This window comes from Mycteria americana, chromosome 2 (assembly GCF_035582795.1).
Source record: "Mycteria americana isolate JAX WOST 10 ecotype Jacksonville Zoo and Gardens chromosome 2, USCA_MyAme_1.0, whole genome shotgun sequence".
NCBI lineage: Eukaryota > Metazoa > Chordata > Aves > Ciconiiformes > Ciconiidae > Mycteria > Mycteria americana.
The window spans coordinates 3,838,882-3,865,575 of NC_134366.1; the positions used below are offsets into that span (position 1 = coordinate 3,838,882).

The 26,694-nt window shown below is 54.0% G+C and overlaps 1 protein-coding gene across 2 annotated transcripts; it reads right to left on the reverse strand.

The window, feature by feature from the left end:
• Positions 1-718: 718 nt before the first annotated feature.
• Positions 719-18,654, reverse strand: ZBTB47 (zinc finger and BTB domain containing 47). Of its 2 annotated transcripts, none has more exons than XM_075492250.1 (7): positions 18,522-18,654; positions 18,101-18,167; positions 6,444-7,814; positions 2,985-3,132; positions 2,267-2,382; positions 1,687-1,831; positions 719-1,528 (listed from the first exon to the last, which is right to left on the reverse strand). In XM_075492250.1, exons 1-7 carry the CDS (start codon positions 18,629-18,631, stop codon positions 1,167-1,169), a joined length of 2,319 nt encoding a protein of 772 aa, XP_075348365.1. In that variant the 5' UTR covers positions 18,632-18,654; the 3' UTR covers positions 719-1,166. The 2 variants fall into 2 exon arrangements, with proteins under 2 accessions (XP_075348365.1, XP_075348366.1); XM_075492251.1 differs by lacking the exon at positions 18,522-18,654 and adding an exon at positions 18,325-18,391.
• Between the last annotated feature and the right edge of the window lie 8,040 nt (positions 18,655-26,694).

Here is a 26,694-nt window from a genome sequence, read left to right on the forward strand (position 1 = left end):
CACAGCCCTCACTGGTCCCCTCTGGTCCCCCCAAGCCAGGGCAGGGTAATGGCTGCCAACACCACGGAGAGAGGTAAAGCTTGGGAGAGCGATGCGGTCAACAAGCTGGAGGATGGGACATCATCATCAGGCTGAACGCGGTCTTGCTTTAGCTCTAAACCTTGCAATGGGACCCAACCTGGAGCTCTCCCATCGGTCAGGGATTTATTCGAATTGTTAAGGCACTATTCTGGGCTGATTTTGCTGAGAAACGGCAGCGTCCCGCTCCTCTGTCCCGGGTTGCCGCAGAGCCACCCTCCTGGTCCCGAGGCCATCTAAGCTCTCCCAGGGACATCTCACCAACTCCAGAGCATCCCCAGGAGCCCGGCTCCTGCTGGGATTTAGCAGAAAGGGCGCACCAGAGCCCAGCTCCCTTAGGGCACCCCAAAAATGAACTGGCAGCGAGCTGCCGATGCCCCGAGATGCAACGCCGGTGTTTGTGCTTTCACCTACGGAGGAGGAAAACCCGTCGCAGAGAAGGAAGATGTGGCAAGGGTTGCTAACGAGAGCGGGCTGACGGCTTTCCAATGGGGACATCTGCTCACTCGCCGTGGGCCACCGGGGCCAGCAGATGGGACTGGCAGGGTCTCCTCCGCGGTGCTCACCTCTCAACCTCTTGGGAAAAGAGCCTGAATTGAAAAGACCAGCTTTACAGTACAGGGATTCAAGCACCACTAGCTAGATTTCGGCTTATTATAAATATCGAAGCGCCAGCAGGCATTCGTTCGGCTAGCGAGCGGGCGCACGACGCCGGCAAGCTCAACCCCGGACGGCGCGGCATCCCGCTCCTCCGAGCCCTGCCAGCATCCCGGCACGACGATGAAGCCGATGCACGGGAAGATGAAACAGAGAGCGACGCCTTTTACCTACACCCTTACGGACGGATGGCGGTCCCCTCCTCAACATCCAACGCTCCTCGGGGGGGGGGGGGGGGGGGGGGGGGCTTCTTCCTGCTCCCCCTCTCCGCGGAGAATGATGGGTGAGAAAAAGGAAAAAAAAAAAAAACAAAAAAAACCAAAACGAGGAGGAAGGGGCGTAGAGAGCAAGCAAAGCCTTGGCTCCCCGGGGGGAGGCGTTCCTGAAGGGCAGAGCAGTCCGTGCGGGCGCGTGGCCGGGGCGGGGGGCACCTAGTTGTTGTTCAAATTTATCCTCCCCGCAGGAAACAGGGGAGGGGGCGGTGGTAGGTGAGGAGGAGGAGGGAGGGTCTGTGGAAGGGGATGAAGCAGCGGCAGCGGGGAGACACCGGGGCCGGGGGGCAGCGGAGCCGGGCTGGCAGCAGGTTGGGGGGCAGCCGTGTCCGAAGCCAAGGGGTTGCTGACGCGGAAACATTTCTCCTTGTGGGCTTTGAGCATGTTGGAGAAGCGGAAGCGTTGACCGCAGACGTCGCAGGGGTACGGCTTCTCGCCTGTGTGGGTCCGGCGATGCCGCTTCATGTTGGGGCGGCTGGTGAAGCTCTTCCCGCAGATCTCGCAGATGTAGGGCTTCTCGCCTAAGGATGGGGTAAGATGGATGAGAAGCTGGTGGCTGGACCGTTCCCCCACCAAAACCCCATCCTGCCATCCACCTAAAGATGCCACCCCCGTCCCATTGTTCTTCCCCCCAGGGCGCCCACCCGCAGGGGCTGGGGGCAAGGTGAGGAGCTCTCACCCGTGTGCGTCTTCATGTGCTCATCGAAGTACTGCTTCATGTTGAAGTCCTTCCCGCACCACTGGCACATGAACTGCTTGTGGCCGATGTGGATGCTCATGTGGGAGCGCAGCTGGTACTTGTACTGGAAGCGCTCGTTGCAGTTCTGCGGGGCGAGAGGGGGATGAGCTGTTGATGAGCACCCAAAACACCCCCCACAACCCCCCCAAAATCACCAGCATGTCAGAGCAGCGCAGAAATCACTCCCCACGCCCCCCCGTCCCCCCCAAAAAAGAATCCAAATAAATGGCTTTTTGGGACATACTCAGCCAGGTTTGCAGGCTGGATGGGCTTGGGGTGGGATGCAAGGTCCAGGCACCGGACAGAGAGATCCTGGCATTGGCCACCAGTTTCATCATAGGGTTGGTGGGACCCTCAAACCAGGAGGGGACGCAAAGTTTGGGAGAGGGGGGAGCATCCCTACAGCTGCGCTGGCAAAAAGCACAGGGGAAGCCCCGAGAAGCGGAAGATCTTTCCCCAAATCAGTGTTTTTGTGCCCATTTAAAAGGACGTGGGGCTGGGGGGACACACAGGACCTTACCTCGCATTTAAAAGGCTTTTCCCCAGAGTGCTGGAGTGAATGGACCTTGAGGGACATGCTGCGCTTGAAGGACTTCCCACAGGTCTCGCAGGTGAACGGCATGTCCTTGGTGTGAGCTGAAGCGGAGAGGAGCAGGGTCAAGCACCCTCCCCACACGCTGAGCATCCATGTCCCCAGGCCCCAGCTACTGCTCCCAACACCAGCGCCCAGCCCCAGCAAACCCAAAGCCATCTTGGGAAGATGCGCGGCAGCAACATACCAGGTACTCCCCTAATTACCGGCCAACCCCCCTTTTTTTTTTGGATCTCTTTGGTGCCTGCAAGCCCCACGGACTCAACTGCTGTTGCCATCTGCAATTTGCTTTTCAAAGCCCAGTGCTGGTGTGGTCTGGTCCTCTTTTACAAGGGAAGGATGGTTACACTTCAAACCCTCCTTTGATCACTTCTGAGGTCTTTTTTTCCGGTTAAATAAAATAAATGAGCTTCTCCAGCACCATGCCTGATTGCTCCAAACCCAGCACTGAGCAGACATACGTTCAGCATTAAAGACTGGGACAAATTTCAAGGCCCCTGGATTGATGTGAGAAAGCTCCCCCAAGAGTAAGCCCAGCCCTAAATTCCCAACACGACAGTGACAAAAAACCACCCTTCGTTGCCAAAACGATGGATGAACACCCCTAATGAGATCTCCCTGTGGCACTGGCGCCTCCCGCACTCACCAACCATGTGTTTGCGCACGTGGGCCATGGTGTAGAACTTCTTCTCGCAGATCTCGCAGGAGAACTTCTTCTCGGCATAGCCGTGGACGATCTTGTTGTGCTCATGGAGGGACCAGAGCTTCTTGAACCCCTTCCCACATGTCACGCACTGCAAGGAGAGAGGGGATGGGTAGGGAAGCAGGGGAACGTGCCCAGGCACCACCAGCATTTTCATTGTACCAGGCTATCAGCTTCACCCATTGAAAGAGAACATCACTATGAAACCTACAGCTAAGATATCAAAAATCATAACGACCAGCAAGTCTGCCACAGACCTTGACACTTCAAAACCTCCAAAATTCAAATTTCTATCCATCGGATGAGGAAAGGACAATGACTTTCCACGGAAGGACGTGACATCTCCATCAACAGATGCATCAGGACTTGCATAAACAGCAGCTCACGCACCAAGGCCCTATTTCCAACTGGGGATTTTATTCTTGCACACAATGAAGCCATTACATAAAAAACCCCCCAACCCTCTGTGCATTAGAAGGTTTCAAAGAATATATGAACAAGGAGAAGCCCAAGCCAGGGCAGCACAACTTCAGCCTTCAGCAGATATTATGGATACTTTATCACTAAATGAGTTTTCCAAACATATCCAAATGGACCAAAACGGACCCAAAAACCAGTCCATCAGCACAAGCAGAATAACACGATGTGCAAAGTCTCCCCTGAGAAGTTATGGTAGAGATTTGTTTCAGCTCCAAGTTCAATGTTTCTTGGAAAGTTCCCAGGAAAAGCTCCAACTTCAGCGTGAGATCAGTTTGGTGCTTGGGGAAAGACGGGAGAGCGAGGTCCACACGGGAAACCATTGCTGGAGCGTGGGTAGAGCTGGCAGCACCCAGCTGAGGACCCTTCCAGGAGCCAAGGGACACTCCTTCCCCTTCCTCTCTCCATGACTCATCTTCCTCTTGGCCAACAGGGATAAAAACATCCCTTCTCCTCGCAGGTGCGCTGACAAAATAATTCATGCCTTGGAGGCATCTAGCAACAGCATGGCTGAGTGGTACCAGTAAGATCAGGGGGGATTTCCCAGCAGGGCTTGAAGTAGTGCAGGCAGCACAGCCTCCACCTTCTCCTACCCAGAGGAACAGATGCTCGTTGACGGCCTTCAACCAAATTTTGCACCGAATGAGGCTGTGATACCGTGGACAATACACCATTATGCCATGTAGTCACAGTATCTAGCTATTTATATTTGTATTTAGGTGCCTGGGAGGCAAAATTAGTGTCAGAGAGACATTCCAAACACTCGTCGTCTTCATCTTGCCATGCCTGAATATCAACATGAGTAGTCCTCCGAGTTTCACTGTTCCTAAGTAAATAATTCCATAGATCAGAACAGTTTTATTTCTGCTTTAAGAGACATTTCAGGACAAATTCAGGACAAGAGCCTGTTATCAAAGACACATCAATATCCATTTTCTCCACTTAAAATGAAAGAGGCTGCAGAGGAATTTTAAAATTAAAGGTAGAGGGAAAGCAGCAGATGTAGAAAAGCCCCCGGGCTGGGACCAAGCACCCTGGAGGGCTCAGCCCTGGGTCCTTAGTTACCGCAAAAAAGCATCACTCAAAAATGTGGAAAAAATGTCCAAACAAGGGGAAAAAATGAGAAGATAAATTCTTGCAGGTTAAGAGGAAAACCATACTGAAGCTGGCCAAAAAAAGAGTTTGAGAAACAACCTGAGAAAGCAAAGGATGAATTGTTTTTCAGGCGGCGGAGGCAGGATGCCTGCTACAGAGCCCACAGGGCCACGGTGATGGGAAACAATCACAGGGAGGGAGATGAAGCCTAGTACCTAAAGCATCATGGATGAAATTTGGGGACAAAGTAGCAAAAGCAAGCAGCAGACCTGACTGGGGTAAGAGAGACGGCTCCTCCACGGATCTGGTTAAAAAACAAGTAATAAAGACTGTCCATTATAGGTATAGCGTCGAAAAAAAATCCTTTTTCCATCCAGCTATAATTCCATGGTATACTGATAAAGTTATTCAATATTATCAGAGTAACTGGAGTGAATTTGGCTATTTGGAAAATTAAAAACGCTCAAAGTGAGAGGTAATGATCCGTGTTTTCCGCAGAGGGAGGTCACCGCACGGGCAGTTGGGTTCATCCTATTCAGAAATGACCTGGAAAAGGGATAAAAAGCCGGGGTGGTGGGGGGGAAGAAGCAATGAGGTGACAGCCCCGTGTTATCCATCAGGAAAGCAGACGAGCCTGAAGAAATATTCTGGGAAAACCCATTTTTAATTGCACAGGCTTTACGATAGGTTCCAAAACAGCCACCACCACGCAGGTATCGGAGCTACACTCATCCATTCTGGGAAAAAGCATCCAAAAAAAGCAACCTCAGAGCCGTGAATTTTTCAGGAAGATGCACCAAAGGGCCAGCGTGGGCAGCAGCTCCTTCACCCGCTCGAGCCGGGACCGCTCCTGTCTCCGTATTCCCCGCCGAGATCTGCTTCATCGCCCATTTTATTTGGGGTGCAATCGGCGAAGGGCTCCAGCGGCACTTGGGTTGCGTTACCTTTATCTAGGAGAGCTGCAAGATCATTTAAAATCCAGTCGCGGTGGGAAGGATGACGGGCGAAGCTCTCCAGAAGTTGTTTTTTAATTAGTAGCGGCAGCGTCACGCAAAGCAGCTTGTTGGGGATTAGGAGACGGGTTGGAGGGGTCTGCAGGAACTCCAGTGGGATGCCTACCTATCCCCCCAAAACTGCACCGATTTACTGGAGTCAATTTGCAAACGCAGATGAGGATCTCGTCGGCATTAGGCAAAGGACACATCGAGCCCGAGCCACGCAGGGATGTCAAATGCGTTCGGAAATTTGCTAATACGCAAGCTAAAGAGCACAAAAGGCAGATTAAAACCATTTTAACTCGTGTCAGCAAATCTTTGAATTAAGCTAAATTGGTTTCAGCCTGGGTGGGAACGGCTGGAGTGTGTCTCCATCAAGGGCTCACAATGTTTTATCCAGATTAACTGAATAAACGCAAAGAAAAATTACTCCTCAAAAATTACTCCATGTTTCCACCCGACTGGCCAAGGGGAAGCCACAGTTCCCCGGCACAAATCCTCGAGTCCCAAGACACCGTGGGACCCTCCTGAGCCTGAATACAAGTCACGGGTGAAGCAAAGTTCCCTCCCGTCTGCCATGTGCCACCCACACATCAAAAATACAATTTGAGCATGAGCCCATCCCATGGTGTAGCTGGGTGGGATGTCCTCCCTGGTGGGTGGGATGTTATCCCCCATTGGGATGTCCCCTCATGGCGAGATGCTCCTCCTTTGATGGGATGTTCCCACCTTGGTGGGATGTCCATCCCCAGTGGGATGCCCCACTCCTTGGTGGGATGTTCCCCCCTTGGTGGGATGTCCATCCCCTCGTGGGACGTCCCTGGGGCTGGCTCACCTGGATGTTCTTCTCGCAGTCGGTCTGGTGGTGCAGCAGTAGCTCGCTCTCCAGCAGGAAGCGTTTGCCACACTTGTCGCAGATCTGCATGCGGCTGTGCGTGACGTTCATGTGCTTCTCCAGGTACCAGCGGTTGTTGAAGACCCTGGGGCACTTCTTGCACGGGTAGTGCTGCTTCTCCTCCAGCTTGACCTTCTGGCCCAAACCATCCTGCTCCTTTTTCCTCTTCCGCCCTCGCTGGCCTTCCTCTTCCTCCTCCTCCTCCTCTTCCACCTTGGCCATCTCCTGGGACCTGGTTGCCATGGCAGGTTTGGTGGCTTTGGATGCCCGGCTGCCTCTGCGGGGCTGCCCACCCTTTTCCCTTTTCACCTCCGACGCATCTTCATCGTCGTCATCATCGTCCTCTTCTTCCGTTGTCTCCTCCAGGTCTTCCTCCTCGCTGTGCTCCTCCTCCTCCTCCTCACCCACCTCTGCATCCTCCTCCTCTTCCTCCTCCTCCTCCCCTTCCTCATTCTCCTCCTCCCCATCCTCCTCCGTGTCACGCCCATCACCATCAGGCCGCCCCATCACGGCCGCCTCGCTGGCAGCCGCCTTCCCCTCCATGCCCTTGGAGACATTGAGGGTCTGGTTGTTGAGGTTCACCTCCACAATGATCTGCTCCCGGTTGTACGAGCCCTGGCTGTCCAGGTCCTCCTCGGACTCTTCGCCTTCCATCTTACAGACGGCGCCTGGACCACCATCCTTCTCCTCCTTGTAGTACTGCTTGGCTGGACCAGCGGGGAGCGTCCCACCACCTGCGCCATCCTCCACCCGCACTGAGTAGGGGTCATTGCCCTCCCGGGCGTAGATCTTGGGATGGGGGGCGTCCACCTCCTGCTTGATCTCGCAGTAGTAGGGCGGGGGTCCGGCGCAGCCCTCAGCAGGCAGGGCCATGTCGGCAGCCAGGCTGAGCGAGCGGGTGTCGAGGAGGTCCTGGCAGGAGGAGGCGATGTTGTTCATCTGCAGCACGGCAGCCGCGTTCAGCACGTCCTGCACATTACAGGAGTTGACGAGGAGCTTGGAGGTATAGATGAAGTTGAGGATCTGCTGGAGGCCCTGCGAGGTGAGGGCCTCCAGCGAGAGCTCCACGCGCTGCAGCTGCTTGTTTTGGGTGAAGAGGGAGTGGAAGAACTGGCTGTAGGCCGCCAGGACCCCCTTGTGCGCCGGGAAGATGCTCTTGTGCTGCACCAGCACGATGTCCACGTCGCACAGGTCCGGCTGAAAAAGGCGCTGCTCGTTCAGTCTGTCCATCAAACACGTGAAGTGGAGGGCTACATCCTCCACCAGGGAGTACTCAGCCGAAGGGTAGTCAGTCGTTTTTTCGACTATCAGCTGTGGGGAGGAAGGAAATTAAACCATTCAGGAGAGCTCTTTCCCCAGGAAAACACCCGCCCGGCCATGCCACCCATCCCTGTCCATGCATCCCAAGTCAGAGAAGCCAACCAAGAAGCTCCGCTGCCAGCCCCAGCTTGGAGATGCCAACCAAGAAGCTCCACCGCCAGCCCCAGCTTGGAGATGCCAACCAAAAAGCTCCACTGCAAGACCCAGCTTCGAAACACCGAGAAGCTCTACCACTAGGCCCAGCTTGGAGATACCAGCCAAAAAGCTCCACCACCAGGCCCAGCTTGGAGACACCAGCCAAAAAGCTCCACCACCAGGCCCAGCTTGGAGACACCAACCAAGAATCTCCACCAACAACTTGAGTCCAGGAGACTCAATCAAGGAGGAGAAAGCCCGATGAAAGGACAGGCTGAGGCTGTACGAGCACCCACTGACATCCCTTCAGCCTTCAGTAGGAGGTACCACAGCCACCCCACCACCAAGGAGGTCCAAAGCCTGGCTTAGATATCCACGCTCGCGTGGAGGAGGTGTCACACAGGAGAGGGGATTCCTGGACCTCCTGAACCAGATGGAGACCCCGGGGGGACATTTGCCCCACCCAGGAAGCCAATTTTAGGCACCAGCTGAGATTTAACCCCCTAAATAGAAAGAAATTAGGATTTTAAACCTCCCCGCTTCTACAAGACGATTACATAAAACACAATATCCTCTAATATTTGCCGAGTTACGCTGCGTGCTCTGACTCACGGTAGCAGCCAGCTCGCTAGCTGGATTCGCCGGGATGATTTATATGCTTTTTTAATGCCCATTTTAAATCGCCTGGGGAAAGGCACTACCTGGAAAAATTCAAATCAGGGAGCAGCATCCCCAGGCTGGGAAACGCTGCGACTGCCACCGCGCCCCAGGCTGCGTTTGCTGGATATTTAAATTTAGCTCACATGTACTTTGCATGGTGCAGACCACTCCTGGACGTTCATCACCTCTCCTGGGGATACCTGAGCCCCAGGACGGGTTTGCCAGCTGCATCCCAAATGCAAGGGACATCCCACGCCCTAAATCCCGCACCCTGTATTAAAAGCAGGTGGGATATCCCCTTTCCCTCTGCTTCCCTTTGGCTTTCTGTGCCGAACACCCAGTTCATGGATGGAGACGGAACCGGCCGCGTTAACGCCCTCTTTCCCCACAACTGCGGGATGTGACCAAGGACATGGTGCAGAACAGTGGCGGAGATGGAGGGTTCAACCCACTGGGTTTAATCCTGCACCTCCTGCTCCAAAAAGAGTTTCTCAGCCCCTGTTTTTTGTGGGACAAATGGCAGCTCTTGATCAACACACAAATTCCAGCAAGACACGTTTTGTTTGTCTTTTTTTTTTTTGTGAGCCAAAGGCAAAAGCACACACAGACAGAAATGTTTAAATAATAAAAGAAGGGTGTTTTCTTCTCTGTTTTCTCAACAAGCAAAAAAAGACCCTTCCCCCTCCCTGCCAAAATTTTTCATTTTCACTGAATTTCTGCTCCGCAACCAAGCCGCCCAACCAACGGGGCTGTCAGCTCCGCATGGTGCCGATGGCCCCGGGAAGCCCCAGCACACGCTCGCACCCGGGGAAAACAGGGAAAAAACAGGGAAAAAACAGCTCTTCTCCAAACTCTCGGCTCTGCAGCCTGGAGGGGGGCAAAGAGGTAGTAAGAGAGGGGGCTTTATATATATTTCTCTATATACGCTAATATATATTTTTATATTTTATATATTCATTTTTATATATATCGTTAAACTCTTTGTATATATAAATGCATAAATATATAAACACTCTTTATATATATATAAATATATAAACACTCTTTATAGATATATTTGTTATAAAATGCTGCATCCCAGCTGGAACATCCATCCACCCCCGCCATTTTCTAAGCCTCGCGACTGCCAAGGACATTTCAACGAGAGGAACTTGGATGGCTCAGCCCCCCCAAGCGCACAGAAAATAAATAATGATATAATAAATATCGAACGCCGAAGAGACAGCAAGCTTTCAGCGGAGCAGTTCGCTGTTTGCCAGGGACTCTCCTGCTTTGCTTTCGCTAGGAAAAAAAAAAAAATTAATTCAGGTTTTTCCTCCTGGATCCATCTCACCTCCCTGCCTATATAGGATGCCCCAAGCTCAGCCACGGAGAAATGGGTGCAAAACAGGGGGGAATTGGGTCCGCCGGGCGGCATCGCCTCTGCACAGCCCAGCCTGGAAAACAAAAGCTGGGTTTTTTTTTCTTTTTTTTGCTCTGGATCGAGGTTTTTTGGCAAAAGGGGCTGACCCCTCACCCAGCGCCGGGGCTTGCCAGGCGGCTCTAATCAGTCCCAGCAGCGGCGAGGACAATGCGTGTCTTGGCCGCGTCCCGTCAGTGACTTCAGCCCGGGCTTGTCAGCGGGAGGTTTTTGCTCTTTATTGCTATCAGATGCTTTTCGTGAGCTCGCCTGGAGCCGGAGCCCTAGCCAAGACGAGAGGCGCCCGCCGGGGTGAGATCCCAAGAAAGACCCCAACTTGCCCCAAAATACCCCTCCGGCAGCTCCCACCCCTGCAACCCCATCGGAGCGGAGAAGCCTGATTAATTGGGATTAATGGGAGGGTTAAATCCACTACCCTTCCCTTGGGAAAACACAAATATTTTAAATATTCATATTTTTTAAAAAAAATTAAAAATACATATTTTTTCAAAAATATTTTTTAAATACTTTAAAAAAAAAAAAATCACAGTTTTGCTCTTTTCTACCATCACCACCTTGGCCCTCTGGGTCCCTCTGCCCGACACGGCGCCGCGGGAGCAGGTCACCCATCCCATCCCCGTCCCGAGCCTGGACTTGGGGTGCTTGCTGGGTGCACCAAACCGGAGCGAACCCCAAAACTGCCAGCCCCTTCCATGCACCGCTGACCTCCAGGCAAGGCCCTGGCATTGTCGACACCGAAAAAAACACCCCTAAAAATTATTCGAAAGCAGCGTGGCCACGAAGTCCCCACCCCGAGGGGACGGCGGTGCCTGCAGACAGCCCTCCCCGCCCTCACGCTGCCCTCCGGCTCTATTTTAAGAGCGTTTTCAAGCGACGCTGCCAAAGCCCTGTCCCGAAATGGCCGGCGGGGCAGGAGGGCGGCCGGAGGACGGGGAGGATGCTCGGGGTGAGGGGGGACCGAGGGGCGCGGGTCGGCTGAGCCCCGACGGCGGGGGACGCGAGGAAGAGCTAAGAGTCATACAGGAACGGTGGCCGAAGCAGATGCCGATGCTCGCTGGACCAGGGCAGTCCCTTCTGGAGAAGCCCCCAAAAATCCCACTATAGCAAACGGAGCCCGAGAACGGCCCCGCTCCCCTTCCACCCGCATCCCCCGGCGTGCCTCAGTTTCCCTAAACGGCCACACCAAGACCCGATCACCTCCCTCGAAAGGAGGCTGCTGCTAGATTTAAATCACTGTGCCAAGACAAAATGCTATTTATCTTAGCAGGTATTAAAAGCCGGATCCCTAAATCCTCCCGCAGCAATAAACCCCCCCGAGGGACCGGTAGGTCGGGTCACCCTGGCTATATTTAAATACTCAAATCTGCAGCCCCCCAGAAGACCACCCCGACATTCACCGGCCTCTCTTTATTTATAGCCACATCTATCGCCCTCATCACCGGAGCATCGAGGACCACGAATACGTCTCTCCTGTAGCAGCACAAAGACAGGGTTTTGCAGCATTAAAAAGCACATTTAAGTCCCCGCTTCACGCCGGGCAGAGCGCTTAGACCAGCTGCCTGTGAACCCGTTTCCATCCAGGACAAAATTTGGGGATTTCCCTAACATTTTTCAACCCCAAAACTCCCATGAAAAACAGCGATCTGCTTTTCAGTATCGTTCGTAACCACCGAAACATTTACCATTGACCTTCAGTATTAAATTGCATTACGGCAAAGTGCTTTAATAAGTAGCTGAATCCGACGTTCGCACTTGCTCCTCTAGAAAAAAGCCCGCGTCCTATTCTCAATTTGAACGCCGCTGCATTTCAGGGAGAAAGAACTTGGTTGAAACTATTTAATGCCACAACTTGACTTCTGCCAAAGAAAGAAACAACATTAGAAACCTATTTTTACAGATTAATTCAAATTATACAAAGGCGTATCGTTAGAAATTCCAAAAAACATCTGCGCTTTGGCTTTTAATCCTCAATCCCCTATGATTTGCCCTCTGCTTTCAAGACCCTTGAATGAGACCTTCAGCCTTTTCTCTGTAGTTTTGAGGCCATACAGGGTTTTTTTAGAGGATGATGTGACGCTCGCGTCTTCCCACGCCTCCCAAAACCGGGATGCACTGGGACGAAGCCGCCCCAGAACCAGCAGCGCTGCCTGGACCGTACGCATCCCATACATCGCCAAAACCACCCATTTTTGGACCACGGCCACGCGTGGAAACCTGGCAGCGGGGTAAAACGCATCCCAACGCGCCCTTCCCTCGCCTATCGCCTACCTCCACCGCTCTGCTTGCCCATCGATCGCCCTCCTCCCCGGGGACCTCTCCTGGGGGTGCTTCGCCCTCCCGCAGCACAGGACCGTGCTTGGGGAGGGGGGGGGGGGATTTGTTCGCTTCTCCAACGGGTGTTTTTATTTAATTAGGGGAGGGTTGTCCGGAAAAACAAGCAGGAAGGGAAAACAATAGCTCGGCCGCAGCCCCGCCTGGCGAGGCGCCGGCCGACATGGCCCCAAGCGCCCACCACCGGCATCCTGCCCGCCGGGATGCTGCCAGGGCTGGACCAGGCGCTGGCCGGGGATGGTCCCATCCCAGCTCCGGAGGCCGGGGACGGACCCGTCCTTTAGGACGGTGGTGACACCATCTAAAACGGTGATTTTTTTCCCCTATGTGCCATCTAAAAGGCTTGAGGCTGCCAAAAAAGAGAGTCATATACAGGTTCTAGGAAGCAAGGGGAAAGGGCTCAGCGATGCTCCCAGAACCCGTCCCACCCTGGGGTGTCGGGCACCTTGAAAAACACCTCCCAGCCTCCGCACAAGTGAAGAAGAGCGTTAGCCCAGCTGGGGGACAGGCAGATGCTTCCCAGGCTTTTTTTTTTTTCCCCCTCCCCTTTGGTTTTGGGTTTTTTTGTGGTTTGGTTTTTTTTTTTTTAATAGCATCCAGCATTTACAGGCTTCGGCGCAAAGACGCTTTTCCAGGGAGCAGCCTGGGAAGCCGGCAGCAGCGCCAGGCCCAGCGGGACCGTCCTCAGCGCAAGGGAACGGGGACAAATCCTTCCCCGATCCCCGTGCCCTGGCAGCCAGGGAGCCGCCTCTGCAAATGGGAAAAAGGTTCCTTCGGGCTTTTCTTGTAAAGTGCCACGGCCGCCCGTGGCTTGGGGCGAGCTGGGCGACGAGGTGGGATGAGCAACACAAGGCTTCACCCCGGCGGCAGCGGGCGCTGGCTTCCCAGCAGCACAGCCCCCAGAGGGTTAACGGCTGGTTGCTTTCTCATTTATTTTATATTTTTAAAATTTTTTAAACCCCACCAGCTGCTCTGGGCGTCTTTCTCCTTTTCTTTCATGCACAGAGCTGTAAAGCCACAAAGATGCTTCGCAAGGACGGACAGACAGGCCAACCCCGCCATCAGCCCCCCATGCCCGAACCGGTCCAGTGAGGCAACGCTGCAAAGCTGCTCCTGGGGGATGCCACCACCCCCCACCGTGATGGCATCGGGGACACCATCCCTCTGTTCCACCAAGGGCGACGGCGGAGGGCATTGCCAAGCCCCGAGATCGGCTCGGTAACCTGGGCGTCCATCCCGACACGTGCGAAGGCGAGCACCGTCCCCTGCGCAAACAGAGCATCCCTGCTGCAAAAATACTGAGGCTTCAGCCCAGTGCCACATTATTTTCAGCCCAGGACAAGCCCCAATCCCTCTGCTCCGGCAGGAGAGCCGGAGGCACCGCAGCCAGGCTGGATGCACCCGTCTGTCTGTCCCTGTCCCCTCGGTCAGGGCCAAAAGGGGTTTCTTTGGGCGCAGCTCAGCCAGACCCAACACACGGTGCAAGAGCTCTGCGGGTAATTCAAGATCTGTGCTAAGCCCGTAGCGAGGTCTGGGGTTAAACCCCGAGCGGCCGCAGCTGGATTTCGGCAGAGCTGGCATCCTCCTGGCAAACGCCGAACGCAGGCAGAGCAGCCGAGCCACGGGGTCCCTGCCAGCGCCTGGCACGGAGAGTGACACCCGGTTGATGGAGATGTCCCCAGCCGCCGCCCTGGCACGGGAGCAGGCGGCGGGATGGGATGCCGCTCTCCTGTCTGGGGGATGCGGGACCCCCCGCGCAGTTACTGCTGGGGTGGAAAAGCCCAGGACACACACACGCACACGCAAAGCCGCTGTCCCCCTCCCTCCCCTACCCGAGAAAAACAAGCAGAGGAAAGATCGAGGGAGGAAACGAGGACAAAACCCAACGCTGACCTCCCCAGCCGGGCCATCGGCCAAGCGGCTGCGCCAGGGGCTGGCTCCGGACCGTTGCCCAGCCCGGCGCGAGCCGCGCGAGGCCGGGGAGGAGGCGAGCACCGTGCCCTCGGGACCCTACGGATGTCCCCAGCGTCACCAAGGGAGGGGACGGATGCAGCGAGGCAGGCGGTACGCCGAGCCCCCCGTGGCTCATCGGACCCCCAGGGACCCCAAATTCAGCGCAGAGAGCACGGAGGGGTACAACAGGGCAGCCACCGCACAGCTTGCGCAGAGCCCGAAGCCGTCGTGTCCCCGAGCCAGCCCCACACCCACGCGCTGCCACGCAACGGCCGGGAAGAGGCCGAGATCCCCGGAAAGCAACGCGGACGGATGCAGAGAGCCTCCTCCCACGTGCTGCTGAATTAGGCTGGCACCAGCCGGCGGCACCCCCCTGCCCGGCACCGTGGTGCCCAGCCCCGGGGAAGCCACCGTGCCCTTCCAGCTGGGTCAGTAGTGAGATGGGATACGACACCTCCAAGGTTTGCCCCGCACCCGGCTCCCGTCAGACCCTCAAACCACGGCGTTTTCTAACCCAACTCCAGACCACAAAATTGCCAGAAAGGTCCAAGGTTGAGCCTCTCCCAGCACCCTGGGCAGGGCTTTCCATCCCGGTGCATCCTCTCCAAACCCTGGCACTGACCCCAGAGATGGTCCCCATCTCCAGCTCCATCCTAAACCCAACCTTGCTCTTTGGGAAGCACCAGCCGTGCCTCTCTGGTCCAGCCATCCTTCCTGCCCAACACTTCCACGTTTTTATGAACGTGCATTAAAATGGCTTATTTTTATCACGGCTGTCCAGCAAATTCAGCAGCTCGGGTAGCAAGGCTTTAACTCAGACAGGGCGTTAGTAGCCCTGGCTCCGGGCAAAAGATATCATCATAAAAATAATAATAAAAAAAGACAATTTATTGTAATTAAGGCCTCTAACCACCGCCCTGGCCACTCTTTCCCCATATCCAAAGTCATCCCAGGTTTCACCATCAGGAGAGGCAGCCGAAGCACCGAGGTTGGCCGAAGAGGGGACAGCAACCCCAAAGGTCACGGGGACAAGTCCTCAGGCGTCCCCACATGGGAAACCCAAGAGGGCCAGCCCTGCCCTGCAAATACCACTCCAGCAACGCAACGCAACACGTTTCCTTTCGAAATAAGAGAGGAAAAATGAGGGGCAGGTGGCACCGAGCCTAGCCCTGAGCTCGCCCTCCCCACCGGCATCCGCTCCTCCAGCCTCTCAGGGACAGATCCTATGGGATGTCAGGGGACACCTAGCATGCAAACCACGCGGGGGACCTGGAGATCCCCTTTTTCGGGGCCACGCAAACGTGGCAGCAAAATAAAAACTTCAGCTCTTGCTCTTCCCAGAGAGCACTTTGTCACGGCCATTGCCACATCCCCATCTGAAGAGGCTTACACGCAGCTGCGCGGGAGAGCCCTTAGTTTTCTCCTCCAGCCAGAGCGAGAAGGGAAGATGGGGAAAATCAGCAATTCCCCCAAAATCTTCAAAGACCCTCTGATGTTTTGACACATTCAGTTCGTCCGCAAAAGGTTTCTCCCTATTCTTCCTTAAGCAGAAAAACCTGCATCTTAAAAATAACCAATATTTAATCGACTCGCAGGCAACCTCCTGCTTCTCCCTCCCTTTTACAAAGAAGACATCTCCAAAGGCAGCAGCGGGTTATTTTTATGAAGGGGGTGACACGTCTCTCCTCCAGACGCAAGACAGAAATACAAGGCCATTTATCTCACCCGACTCCGGCGTTTGCCTGGTAATAACCTAACGCGCCGTTAATTCTTCGCAGGGAGAACAAAGCTCTGCCGTGAAGCCAAGCCGGGTGGCGAAGGGAACCCTCCGGCTGCCCCGGCAAAGCCCCCGGAGCGGTGTTTAGCCCAGCCGGCATCCTTGGGGAAACTCCGCAGTCAGAGCTGAAACGTTTGCACTCAGCGAGGTTTCACCCCAGATCCAGAAAGAAAATAAAAAATAAAAATAATAAATCCCTTAATATCTTTCCAAGGAGGATTTTTGCTCCGTAAAGCAAATTTCCCTCTGGTTCTTGCTGAGGCTGGGCGTGGAGGAAAGGTTTAATTCCCAACTTTTCCCCTTCTTCCTGGCAGGGCTGCCCGCTCGGGTGGGCTCCGGGCATCTCCATCCCCACCTCGGGGCACGAAACGCTCCCAAAAGCCGCCCCGGTGCCTCCCCCGGTCCAACTCGGGGAGGTCTCCACCAGCATCTCTCTCCGGAGGGGATGCAGGGGGGGTTTCAGCAGCCGATTTAACGCCAGCAGGAATTTCGCAGGCCGAGCACGGTCGGCCGGCACGAACCCAAGCTCCGGTTACCCCCGATACCGGGGCCGGGGGGTGCCGAGCCCCAGCCTGGCGTCCCGGCCATCATCTTGTGCAGCGGGTCAGCGTTGTTTCTTTATTTTTTCCAAAGCTTGCACTTTCTTCCCCTTTCCGAAAAGCCGCTCGAACGCCTCCCGGGGTGTTATCACGGGCACAGAGCCATCGCTGGGGCAATCACAACCCCGCACTTTTAGGGATGGGGAAAGCACCAGGGTACCGGGAACCGCGGTCCTTGGCCACAGCACATCCCAAGGGATTTCCCATACATCTTCCTGGCTCGGGCCTGCTCTCTGCAAGTCAAACTAACCCCCCCAAAAGTCTGTCGGCCGCTAAAATAGGTCACTGCCGCAGGCGAGAGCCCCGGCTGCAAGGCTCCGGGTGCAAGCAGCCTCCCTCTGTTATTATTATTCTTTTTTTTAAGAGCATGCATGGAAAAATCCCTTCGCAACCCCAAAGCGGGGTGGGATGCTGCACCCTCCTCGTCCCACGCTCGCGGCCTCGCTCCTCCGGGGTAGGGGGGTGAGCGAGCATCCCCCCAAACCCCCGGGGAAAAGGGGGCCCCGGGGAAGGGCAGGAGCGAGCCGGGGGGGGGGGGGGAGGGAAGGATGAGGAATTAGCAAAATGAAGGAGTCATCCGGGGAACAAAAAGGGCCGAGGAAGCGGCAGGCTGCTCCTGCGCTCCCGCAACGCCAGCAAATCCTCCGGCCTGGGCGACCAGGCGGCTCGAAAAGTTTCCCCCCCCCGCTCCCCAAATTTTCCCAAGCGGGAGCCCTGAGCTGGGTTGGGGGGGGCCAAGGCGAGCGGCCCCCTACAACCTTAAGGGGTGCTGGGCCGCACGGGCCCCCCCAAGGGTGGTCAGGCCCCGCTGCACACCCCCCTCCGCACCCCAAACCCCCCCCAGCACCTCTCAAGGCATCCCAGGGGCGAGGGCGAGCCCAGCCCCCCCCCCCCCAGCCCCTCACCCCGTGCAAAAAGGGCCTGTGCATGGAGGGGGGGGCGATCGCGGAGAGCATTTTTTTTTTTTTTTTCCCCAATTTTAACCAAACGCAAAACCTTTCCCCCCTGCACAAAAAACGGGGGGGGGGGGTGTCCCCATGCAGCCCCCCCCCACCACCACCACCACCACCACCTCCGTCAAAGCGCTTTGCAATGGAAACACCCGGCCCCATTGCACGGGTGGGTTGCGCTGTTGGTCCCCCCCCCGCACCCCCAGCCCCCCCGCAGCCCTCCCCACGCGAGGATGCAGCACGCCGCCGGCTCGCCCATGCAAACCCAAACCCCCCCCCCCTCCACCTCCACCGCCCTTGCGAGGATTTGGGCAAGTTTCGGAGGCCGTTGCGAAGTCAGCAAAGCCCCGGGAACGCGAGGAAACGGGGAGGGGGGGGGGGGGGGGAAGAGGAAAATAAAAAAAAAAAAAAAAAAGAAGAGAAAAGGGAAAAGGGGGGGTTGCAAGCTCTACCATTTTGATGCAAAGGTCTCCGCGCAAAGGAGTCCCGGTCCTCCTCCGCTTGCCTGGGGTTTTTGCTCTCCATGAAAAAAAAAGAAATGTTGGGTTGGGTGGTTTGCTGGGTTGGTTGCTTTTTTTTTTTTTTTGCCTTTTTTTTTTTTTTGGCTGGCTTTTTCGCTTTTTTTTTTTTTTTTTTTTTTTCCTTTTGGGGGGTGTGGGGGGGAGGAGGAAATTACCGCGCCGCCGCTGCCAGCCCTGCTTGCATCCCCTGTCCCTCTTTTCTTTTTTTTTTTTTTTCCTTTTTTTCCTTTTTTTTCCTCTCCCCCCCCTTTTTTTTTTCTCCTTTTTTTTCCTTCTCCCCCCCCCCCCTTTTTTTTTTTTTTTTTTCCTTTTTTTCCTCTCCCCCTTCCCCTCTCCTCCTTCTCTTCTTCACCTCATCCTGCCCATCGCCATGTTAGCCCCTTTTAGGAAGACGGAGGAATGCGGAGCGGCGGCGGCTCCGGCTGCCAAGAGCCCCGGGGCCGCTGATTGGAGCCGCCGCATCAGCCGGGGCCGCGGCTGCCCCTTTAAAGGCACAGGCTCCCGCCGCCGCCACCCCGCCCACCCGCGGCCCGCCCCACCCGCGACCCCCCCCACCCACCCCCCACCCTCTCCCCGCACCCCATCCCCGGGTTACAGCCGCCTCCTGCGGCACAGCATCCCCCGGGAGCACCCCCTGTACCCCCACTGGGGGAAACTGAGGCACGTAAAGCCCCCCCCCCCCAAAAAAAAAAAAACAAAAAGGCAAGGCTTTTTTGAGGCATAAAAACCCCATTTGGGGAGTCGTGGGGTAACAGCAGTTTTAGTAAAAAAAGGGGGGGGTTGGAGTGCTCTCCCGCTGTGGGGAAGAAATGGGGATCCCCCCCCCAGGCACATGGGGGGGGGGTTTAAGGCACATTTGGTTTTGGGAGGGGGGTCTGGTGGGTGGCCATGCTGGGGCTCCCTCCAAAGCCCCTCAAGCCCAAGGGCGTGACGCGGGGGGCACAGGCGGCCCCCAATCCCCCCCAAAATAAAGCAGGGCTTCATTATTTTGCCCCCAGCGCTGCTTGGATCTCCCCAGGGGGGTGGGCTTTAGCATCCCAACACCCCCAGCCTCGGCTGGGAGCCGGGTCACCCCAAAACCCCCATGATGGGGACTGAGGGGGCAAAGCTGGAGCAGCCCCAGGGTGTCCGGGCAGGCACCACGCAGGGTCCCATGGTTCTCCCACGCCTCCGACACCGGGACGGGCTCTGCCCGTCCGCACTGGCCTTCACCAGGGCAGGAGAAGACCCCTGAGGTGCCCAACCGAGGTTCATGGGGATGGTGACCACCTCCCAGACCCACTTCTGCCCCCACCATTCGCGCAGACGCCATCCAAAACGTCGAAGGCGAACGAATTCCCTCCTACCACCCTAAAAGCAGAGAAACACAACGGCTCCAAAGGGCATCGGCCACGCGACAGCGGGGCTGGGGACGTCCCCGAAGCCCCTGGGCTGCTCCATCTTCATCCCACCTTCCCGGCTCTTTTCCTTTTCCTAACCACTCCCTTTTGCAGACATAAATGTGGTAACGTCTTGCACTTGTTTAGACTCTGCCTCGGTTGCCGTGCGCAGTAACTTCTTCCAGATGTGTACGGCTCTTTGCATAATGTTGCCGTAGCCACGTCCTGCCTGTGCTGGGTTTATTTAATAATTTTTTTTTTTTTTTAATGCCCTTTCTTGCTCTCAACCCTGCTCCGCTCTATAAGAAAAAATCCTGGCCGATGCCACCAGCACCTCTCCCCTATCAGAAAGCTTTTTGTGAGGTGAGTATTTGGCCCGTCCAGCATGTCTCCTACCCTGGAAACATTTCCAAAAGCTACATAAGCTCCTGGAAAACACCCGGCTGACACGCAGCCGGTGCCGGGGTGAGGGTGAGATGAGGCCGGAGGTGGGAGCCGGGGATTTAAGCTCTCCTCCGGTGCCCAAATCCCTGCGGCACCTTCATGGACGTGGCAGAGGGGACCAGGGAGCTCCAGAGCTCTGAAGCACGCAGGTCTGCAGGGACAGGCAGGGGTGGTCAAAGCCCTGATGCCACTCTGGTGGGCTCACCATGAGGTCCTTGCCTTTTGGGGGATGCTGAGCCCACTTCCCACGTGGAGACCTGGCCTTTGCCATCCCCAGTTTTTCCTCCTGATGTGGGAGAAGCTGTTCCCACAGTGGCCATTGCCACCAACACAAGGGGAAATGTCCTGGAAGGGGTACAACCAATGACACATTTGGGTGAAACACTTTATTTGACGATGGTGAACTACAGCAATGTTCCTAAGAGATGAAACACGTGTGGTTTCATTGGCCACAACTACCCACAGGCTCACATGGAATTTGCCGAAACAACTTCCTGAAGCTCCCAGCAAATCCCACCCAACCCAGTTTGGTAGGATCCTACCCAACCTGATTTGGTGGCTTCATTGTGTAGGACAGGCAAGTTGGTTTTGTGTGAGACCGATGCAGCGCAGGGGCTGTCCTAACCCACTTAAACCACCTCTTCTTCTGCTCCTCATCCCACCGTGCAAGGGCCAAAAGCAGAGTGGGACATAAGACGCTTCCGCATAGGTTAAGGTTAATGGAGCACGTCAACAATTGATGTCTCGAGGGAGCTTTTTTTCTTCAACTGCTGGGATTTCTAAAAGGGGGTAACTCCAAGCTCTTGGTGCCTTCACACAAAGATCTGGAAGGTCTGGAGTCTTCCTGGGAGGGTGCAGGCTGGGAGCTGGCTCTGCCGTGTCTTGCACAGCCTCATTGACCAAGGAAAAGGGAATGACCAATGATGGGGTAATGGGGTCCAGCTCACCACAGAGGGATCGGGGGATCCGGAGTTCAGTTCAGTTGCTGTTAGGGAATGGGTTCTCCAGCAAGAGGGGAGCCCTGGAAAAACTGGTAAACAAGGAGCACATGGAGGGAGGCCCTGGTGACACGGGAGAAGTGTTGGGTCTCCTCCTCACCTCTTACCAGCAGTGTGGTGCCCACAAAAGGGACATCTCCTGTAGCTTTCCCTCTTCCGTTCTCTTGCTGGGCCATGAGACTCCACAAGGTCCATAAGGGGTCTTAAAATGAAGGACCAGCCACAACAATACAGGGACTGGAAAACATTTAGGGAAGCCAGGAGAGGTTTCCTTGGTGTAACTGATCCCTGATATTTCAATTTGCATTTCCATAGCTTTGGTCTTCTCCAAGAGAAGCGTCAGCAAGGACAAGGGACAAGAAGAAAGATGACACCCTGTAATAGCTCAGACAGCTTTGAGTTTGTGAGGAGCCACACAAGAGCCTGGAGGTATTTAAGACATGTAGACGTGGCACTTAGGGACATGGTTTAATGGTGGACTTGGTAGTGTCAGGTTAATGGTGATCTTAAGGGTCTTTTCCAACCTAAATGATTCTGATTCTATGATTCTATGAAGAACTAAGTGGACCTGGAAGAGTATCTCTGAGGTGGTACCATGTCCTCGCGCTGGCTCTGCCTGCCTGGGCTGGATTCACTGCTTTAAGTGCAACAACTGTGCTCTGCTGAACATTTTCCGTAGGCTGGAAGTCCCATGGATAGATGCTCCAGGAGATGGTGAGATGAGCTTCCTTGGTGTCCACCCTTCTGCTCAGCGCTGAGCTCCCAGCGTGTCAGGGCAGGTGCGTGCTTGGGTAGAGGTGGAAGACCCCTCCAGATTGCCATGGCCTCGCCCATGGGACATAGGATGGAGGCTGGGGACATGGTCAACCCTTTGTGGATGTATCATGGGCTCGGCAACTGGTTTCCACTCAGCAGCTGGTTTTCTGAGTAGGCATATGGATCATGGAAAAGAAGGGATCAAATCAGACCAAGGGAGAGAGAAAGAAAAAAAGAATAGGGAAAGCAAGAACGTTCCTGGAGGCTCTCTGGCCTCTCTCCCTCCAACCTCCTGAGAGGAGGAGGAGGAGGAGGAGAAAGAGGAGGAGGAGGGGAGGAGGAGGAGGAGGAGAGAGACAAAACAAAAGACACAAGAAAAGAATGAGCCAAAGCAGCATTAACACAAGGGTTGCAAGGTCCAAAGCAAGCAGCGTTGTGATGCAACAGGGCAGGCCCCTTCCCAAAAGCCCGTCAACTTTCGGAGGACCCGGGGGTCCTGCAGAAAACGCTGCCCTTTTATGGCCAGGAGAGGAGGGCCGTGGCACGGGAGCCTGCCCTACTAAGGGAAAACGTCTCCCGCTTAGTGTTTGCAACGAGAACACCCACAGCGTGAGTATAGACAAGCTCTCAAAGGACGACTGAAATACTACTGCTTCGTGTTGACCCCAAGTCTTCTATTTTTTAAACACCCCCCCCCCCCCTTTGATTTCTCACTTCCGCCTCCAAACTGGGGAAAAAAATAATAAATTAAAAAAAAGAAAAGCGATCGTTCAGGCAGGGCTGGCTGGTTTCAGGTGACACCCTCACATCACGGTGTGGGCATCAGGTTCAGAGAGGTCATCTGAGGACACGGGTGAAGCCCCCCGAGCAGGCAGACCTGCGCGAGGAGGACGCTCTCCTTCCCGCGGGCAGCGGCCGGCAGGCGAGCGGCGGCCGTGCTGGTGTTTATCCTCCCCTGGGCGGTGGAAGGGCCGCCATCCAAGCCGGGGAAGACGTCGTTGCGCTACTCTTAAACACGACGGCGGGGGCCAAGTTCATCCATCCACTGCTGCAAATCACAGCCCGGGCCGACCCGGCACCTTGCTGCCCGAGAGGGAGCCACCACCTCCCAAAGCTGCAAAATACACCTCATCCCGAGTCAGACGGTATTTTCCTTCCGGGGGATCACAACTCCACCGGGAATAGCTTTTTCTCTTTGGTTGGTGGAGGCAGGGAGGGGAATCCACTCTGCAAGTAAGACCCTGACCCATCAGAAAGTCCAGTGAAGCTCCTGAATTTGTATTTTCTGTATTTTTCATTCACCTAGTAATTTGCCCACCCACGGGTATCTGCTGGATCCAGCAGCAGACAGGTTTTAATTCTCAGAGGAGCTTGGACTGGATTCCAGGTCCTGTTTTCTACTAATTTTGTAATAATCAGGTTTAATTTTATAAGCAGTAATGCCAATATTAGGAAGTTTACTTACAACCCTCGAATTATAGCACAGTGATGAGAAGATCCAAGTATTAAAGAAAAATGGCTTGCAGGAGGAAGGTGGAGACCCCCCCCACGCACACTTCCAGATTCCCTGCAAAATATTTAGCTTTTTTTTACCCCTAGAAAAGAAATCGTAGGAACGTGGATTTATGTTGGAAGGGGGCTCCAGAGCTCACATGGTTCAATGTCTTGCTCAAAGCAGGGGGTTTCTCATCTTTTTATTTCCTCGCTGCCCTCTCAGCGCTCAGTCCAAGGATGTCGACCAAAGAGGAGCCTTAACCCGTATCACTCACAGCCCAAACACCTGCCCTGCTGCTGAACATCAAGAAATACTTACTGGGTACCAAAACCCATAGAGAGGTGAGGCCGCGATGAGTTTCTTTGCGTTGCCGGCTCACGCGGCTTTAGTGTCTTTGCGTCCCTTGCGCGGTGTCGGTGTTGACAAACATCAACTCATTAGCAGTGGGACTCGTTAGAATCGGTGCCGCAAAAACACGGCACCAGAACTGATGCCTTGGGGTATTTTTTTTCCAGGTGGGTCACCTAAATGTGTTACAAGGGAGGAGAGCATGGTGCAGTTGACATTACCCTGCTTTTTGAGCTGGGCCTGCTTGTCCCTGGGATGAGTTACAGCAGAGGAACAGAGCATTGCCAGGTCTTCGTTTTGGGGGAAAAGGGCTTATTTGGAGTGTTACTTAACCGCAGGTTTTAAGATCGAGGCCTCTGCGCTGGATGCATCGAGCAAGCCAAGCGAAGCAACCCAAGCCAAGTTGTCCTCGCTGCCGTTGCGTTGGAGAAACAATCTCTATTAACAACTTGATTTGGCAGTTTCAACGTTTTGGGGAAAGAAATATTTTTATTCTCCCCCCAGGCCTTTCTCCAGCCATTATTGGCTACTGCTTTCCTGCATGAACAATTTAACTCCTGTTATGTTCAGGGCACTGGACAAAAGTAAATTCAATAAAATTTAACCCTTTTCTTGAAAAAGCATGTGGATTCCATGTTCTAGGTGGGAAAACCACAGGATTTTATAAGTATTTATTTTTTTTAAAAAGCCCTTAACAAGACCATTAAAGAAACTAAGTTGCCACTGGAGAAAAGGTCCTTTTATTCCTCAAAAGCTAGTTAAAAGACAAGAAGCAAAAGGTAGGGCTTTAACGGTCACTTTTCAGGATGGAAAAGAGTCCACGGTGTGGTTCACCAGAGACCGAGTCTGGGGTTTTTCAACATCCTCATCAGCAATCTGGAGGAGTCGGAGCAGACCCACATCTCCGTGTTTGCAGGTGAGCTCTTCCAAGGTCATCAAGTGCCACACCGATGGCAAGCGACTCTAGAAGGCTCTCAAAAACCAGAAAAAGCAGAGAAGAAAGTTTCAAATGAGCTTTGGAATAGGAATACATAAAGTCTGGAGGAAAAAGGTCTAAACCACGCTTGTGCGATGCCGAGGTTGGAACTGGCAGCCAGAGTCGAGCTCTTGGATTGCCACCAGCAGCTCTCTGAAATCGCTGGCTCAACATGCGGCCAAGGTGTGTTCAAGGTGGCAGCCAAAAAAAGCCAAGAAATTGTTATTTCTCTGCCTTCCCTGAGGGCTTCCAACGCTCAGGGCGTGACTTTGCTGCTGCAGAAAACCCTGGTGCATCCGCATTTTGAGTACTGCGTGGTCCTGATCTCCAAGAGGAGTACGATGGTGTTGCAGAGGGAAGATGACTAAATGACTAGTGGGATGGGGCAGCTGCTTTACGAGGCGAGATTAAAAGGTGAGGACCCTTCAACCTGGAGAAGGGAAGGCTGTTGGGAGCTTACGAACAAGGTGCAGCAAATCCCAACTATTACTCAAAGGAGATCGGTTTAAAACAAGTAACAAAGTCCTCCTTCAGGCAGCAGGTTGCCACAAGAGCCAAATACATTAATAGATTCAAAGAAGGGTTGAAGAAATTCACGGGCGATAGGTCTGCCAACGGATACGAGAGGGAACGGGCAGGCTGGTACCCACCAACGCCCATGATGCAATGATTGCTGATGCTGGGAGAGCAGAGGGGGGTGAACTGAAGATATTTTGCCTTGCACGTTCTCCTGAAATTTCATCTCCTGTCGCTGCTGGAAAAGCCTAGTAGGCTGGATAAACTTACAGGGAAATTGGGCAGTTTACTGGACCAGATTCTCCCAAATTCAGTGAGATGTGCTTAGATTACTACTTATCACCTCGAGACTTCAGGAAGAACAAGCAATAAGCTTCAGTCCTTACCCAATCCGTAGCTGAAACGCACATTGAGTGGCTCCTGCATTGCATCGTACAAACTTAAAGACCGACTTTCTGCGACCGCTCCGAAGTGCTTCGGTGTCACCTACAAGTCACGTTCGCAGCGCGGCGATGGGTTTGCTTGTTGACAAGCCAGGTGTGAAAGCTGCATGGGTCTTCCCAGCATGGGGCTTGCAGTTCAAAGGCATCTTTACACATCAAAGGATAACGCGGTAAGAAACAGCATTTCATTAGTCAGGAAGTTATAAATTGATATCTTGATTGAAATAATTATCAAGAATTACAGGAAATACCCAGAGATGCATTTATATTCAAGAGAGTCTCCGGGGAGTAGGGGAAATTTGCCCCAAATAGGAATTTCTGTTCAGAAGTGGGATGCAGCACGTCAAAATGAAGTCCCACCTCTCAGACCCACCGCATTGCTCCTGCCTGATGGCTTCAGTCCTCGTTTCTGAGAGCTCAGTGGGACACCGAGGAGTTGAGACCATGTAAGTGCTAGATATTAACTGCTTCTGCCATATCAGCCTCCAAGTTCACTCTAACTTTTAACTATTTTCTTAGAAAAAAGCATATTCTTTTTTCCTTCGATAATCTCAAGTCGGGAGTGATTTTTAAGACTGGTACTTGGTGGAGTGGCAAAGTGAACTGCATTAGTTTCAAAGCACCTCTGGCTTTTAGGTCCCTGGAATCTACGGGGAACCTTTCCATCACGACAGGGGTAGAAATTGGTAGCGTAAAAGACAAGAAACCACCTTATTCGCTAAATACTCACATACAGAAAAAAACAGTGACTTTTCCTCCCCTGCCTAAGCCATGGAAAATAATCCCCCCAACAAAAACATTTCCAGGGTGAAGATCACATAGAAATAGTCTGATTTATATTAGTGCTGAAGAAAAATATTAAATGCTGCTATCTGTGCTGGTATCCTCGATTCAAGGGGGATGCAGAAAGATATTCAGCAGAGAAGGTCACAGGGTGGAAGTGGAGGCCTGGAAAAGATCTTTGGGTGAAAAGCTCAGCGGGTGTGCACCAGCACTCAGTTTTTCAAAGATGAAGTTACAGGGGGAATTAGAAAGACGGTCTCCGAGGGCGACTATGGAAAACAAGCAACGGGCACCTTCAGCTAAGGTTTTGTTAAGACCCGACATCCAGAATTTCAAGTCAGACAAGCTGAAGTTCAAATTAAATTAAGACGCCAGCCCCTGCTCACG

Excerpts from the sequence above, each read along its gene's own strand:
- ZBTB47 (XM_075492250.1), bottom strand. The coding sequence starts at position 18,631 with ATGCGGCGGCTCCAATCAGCGGCCCCGGGGCTCTTGGCAGCCGGAGCC. Across the intron at positions 18,168-18,521 it reads ATGGCGATGGGCAGGATGAG|AGCAAAAACCCCAGGCAAGC; the intron begins GTGAAGAAGAGA and ends TTTTTCATGGAG. Across the intron at positions 2,383-2,984 it reads CGTGCGCAAACACATGGTTG|CTCACACCAAGGACATGCCG; the intron begins GTGAGTGCGGGA and ends TCTCCGCTTCAG.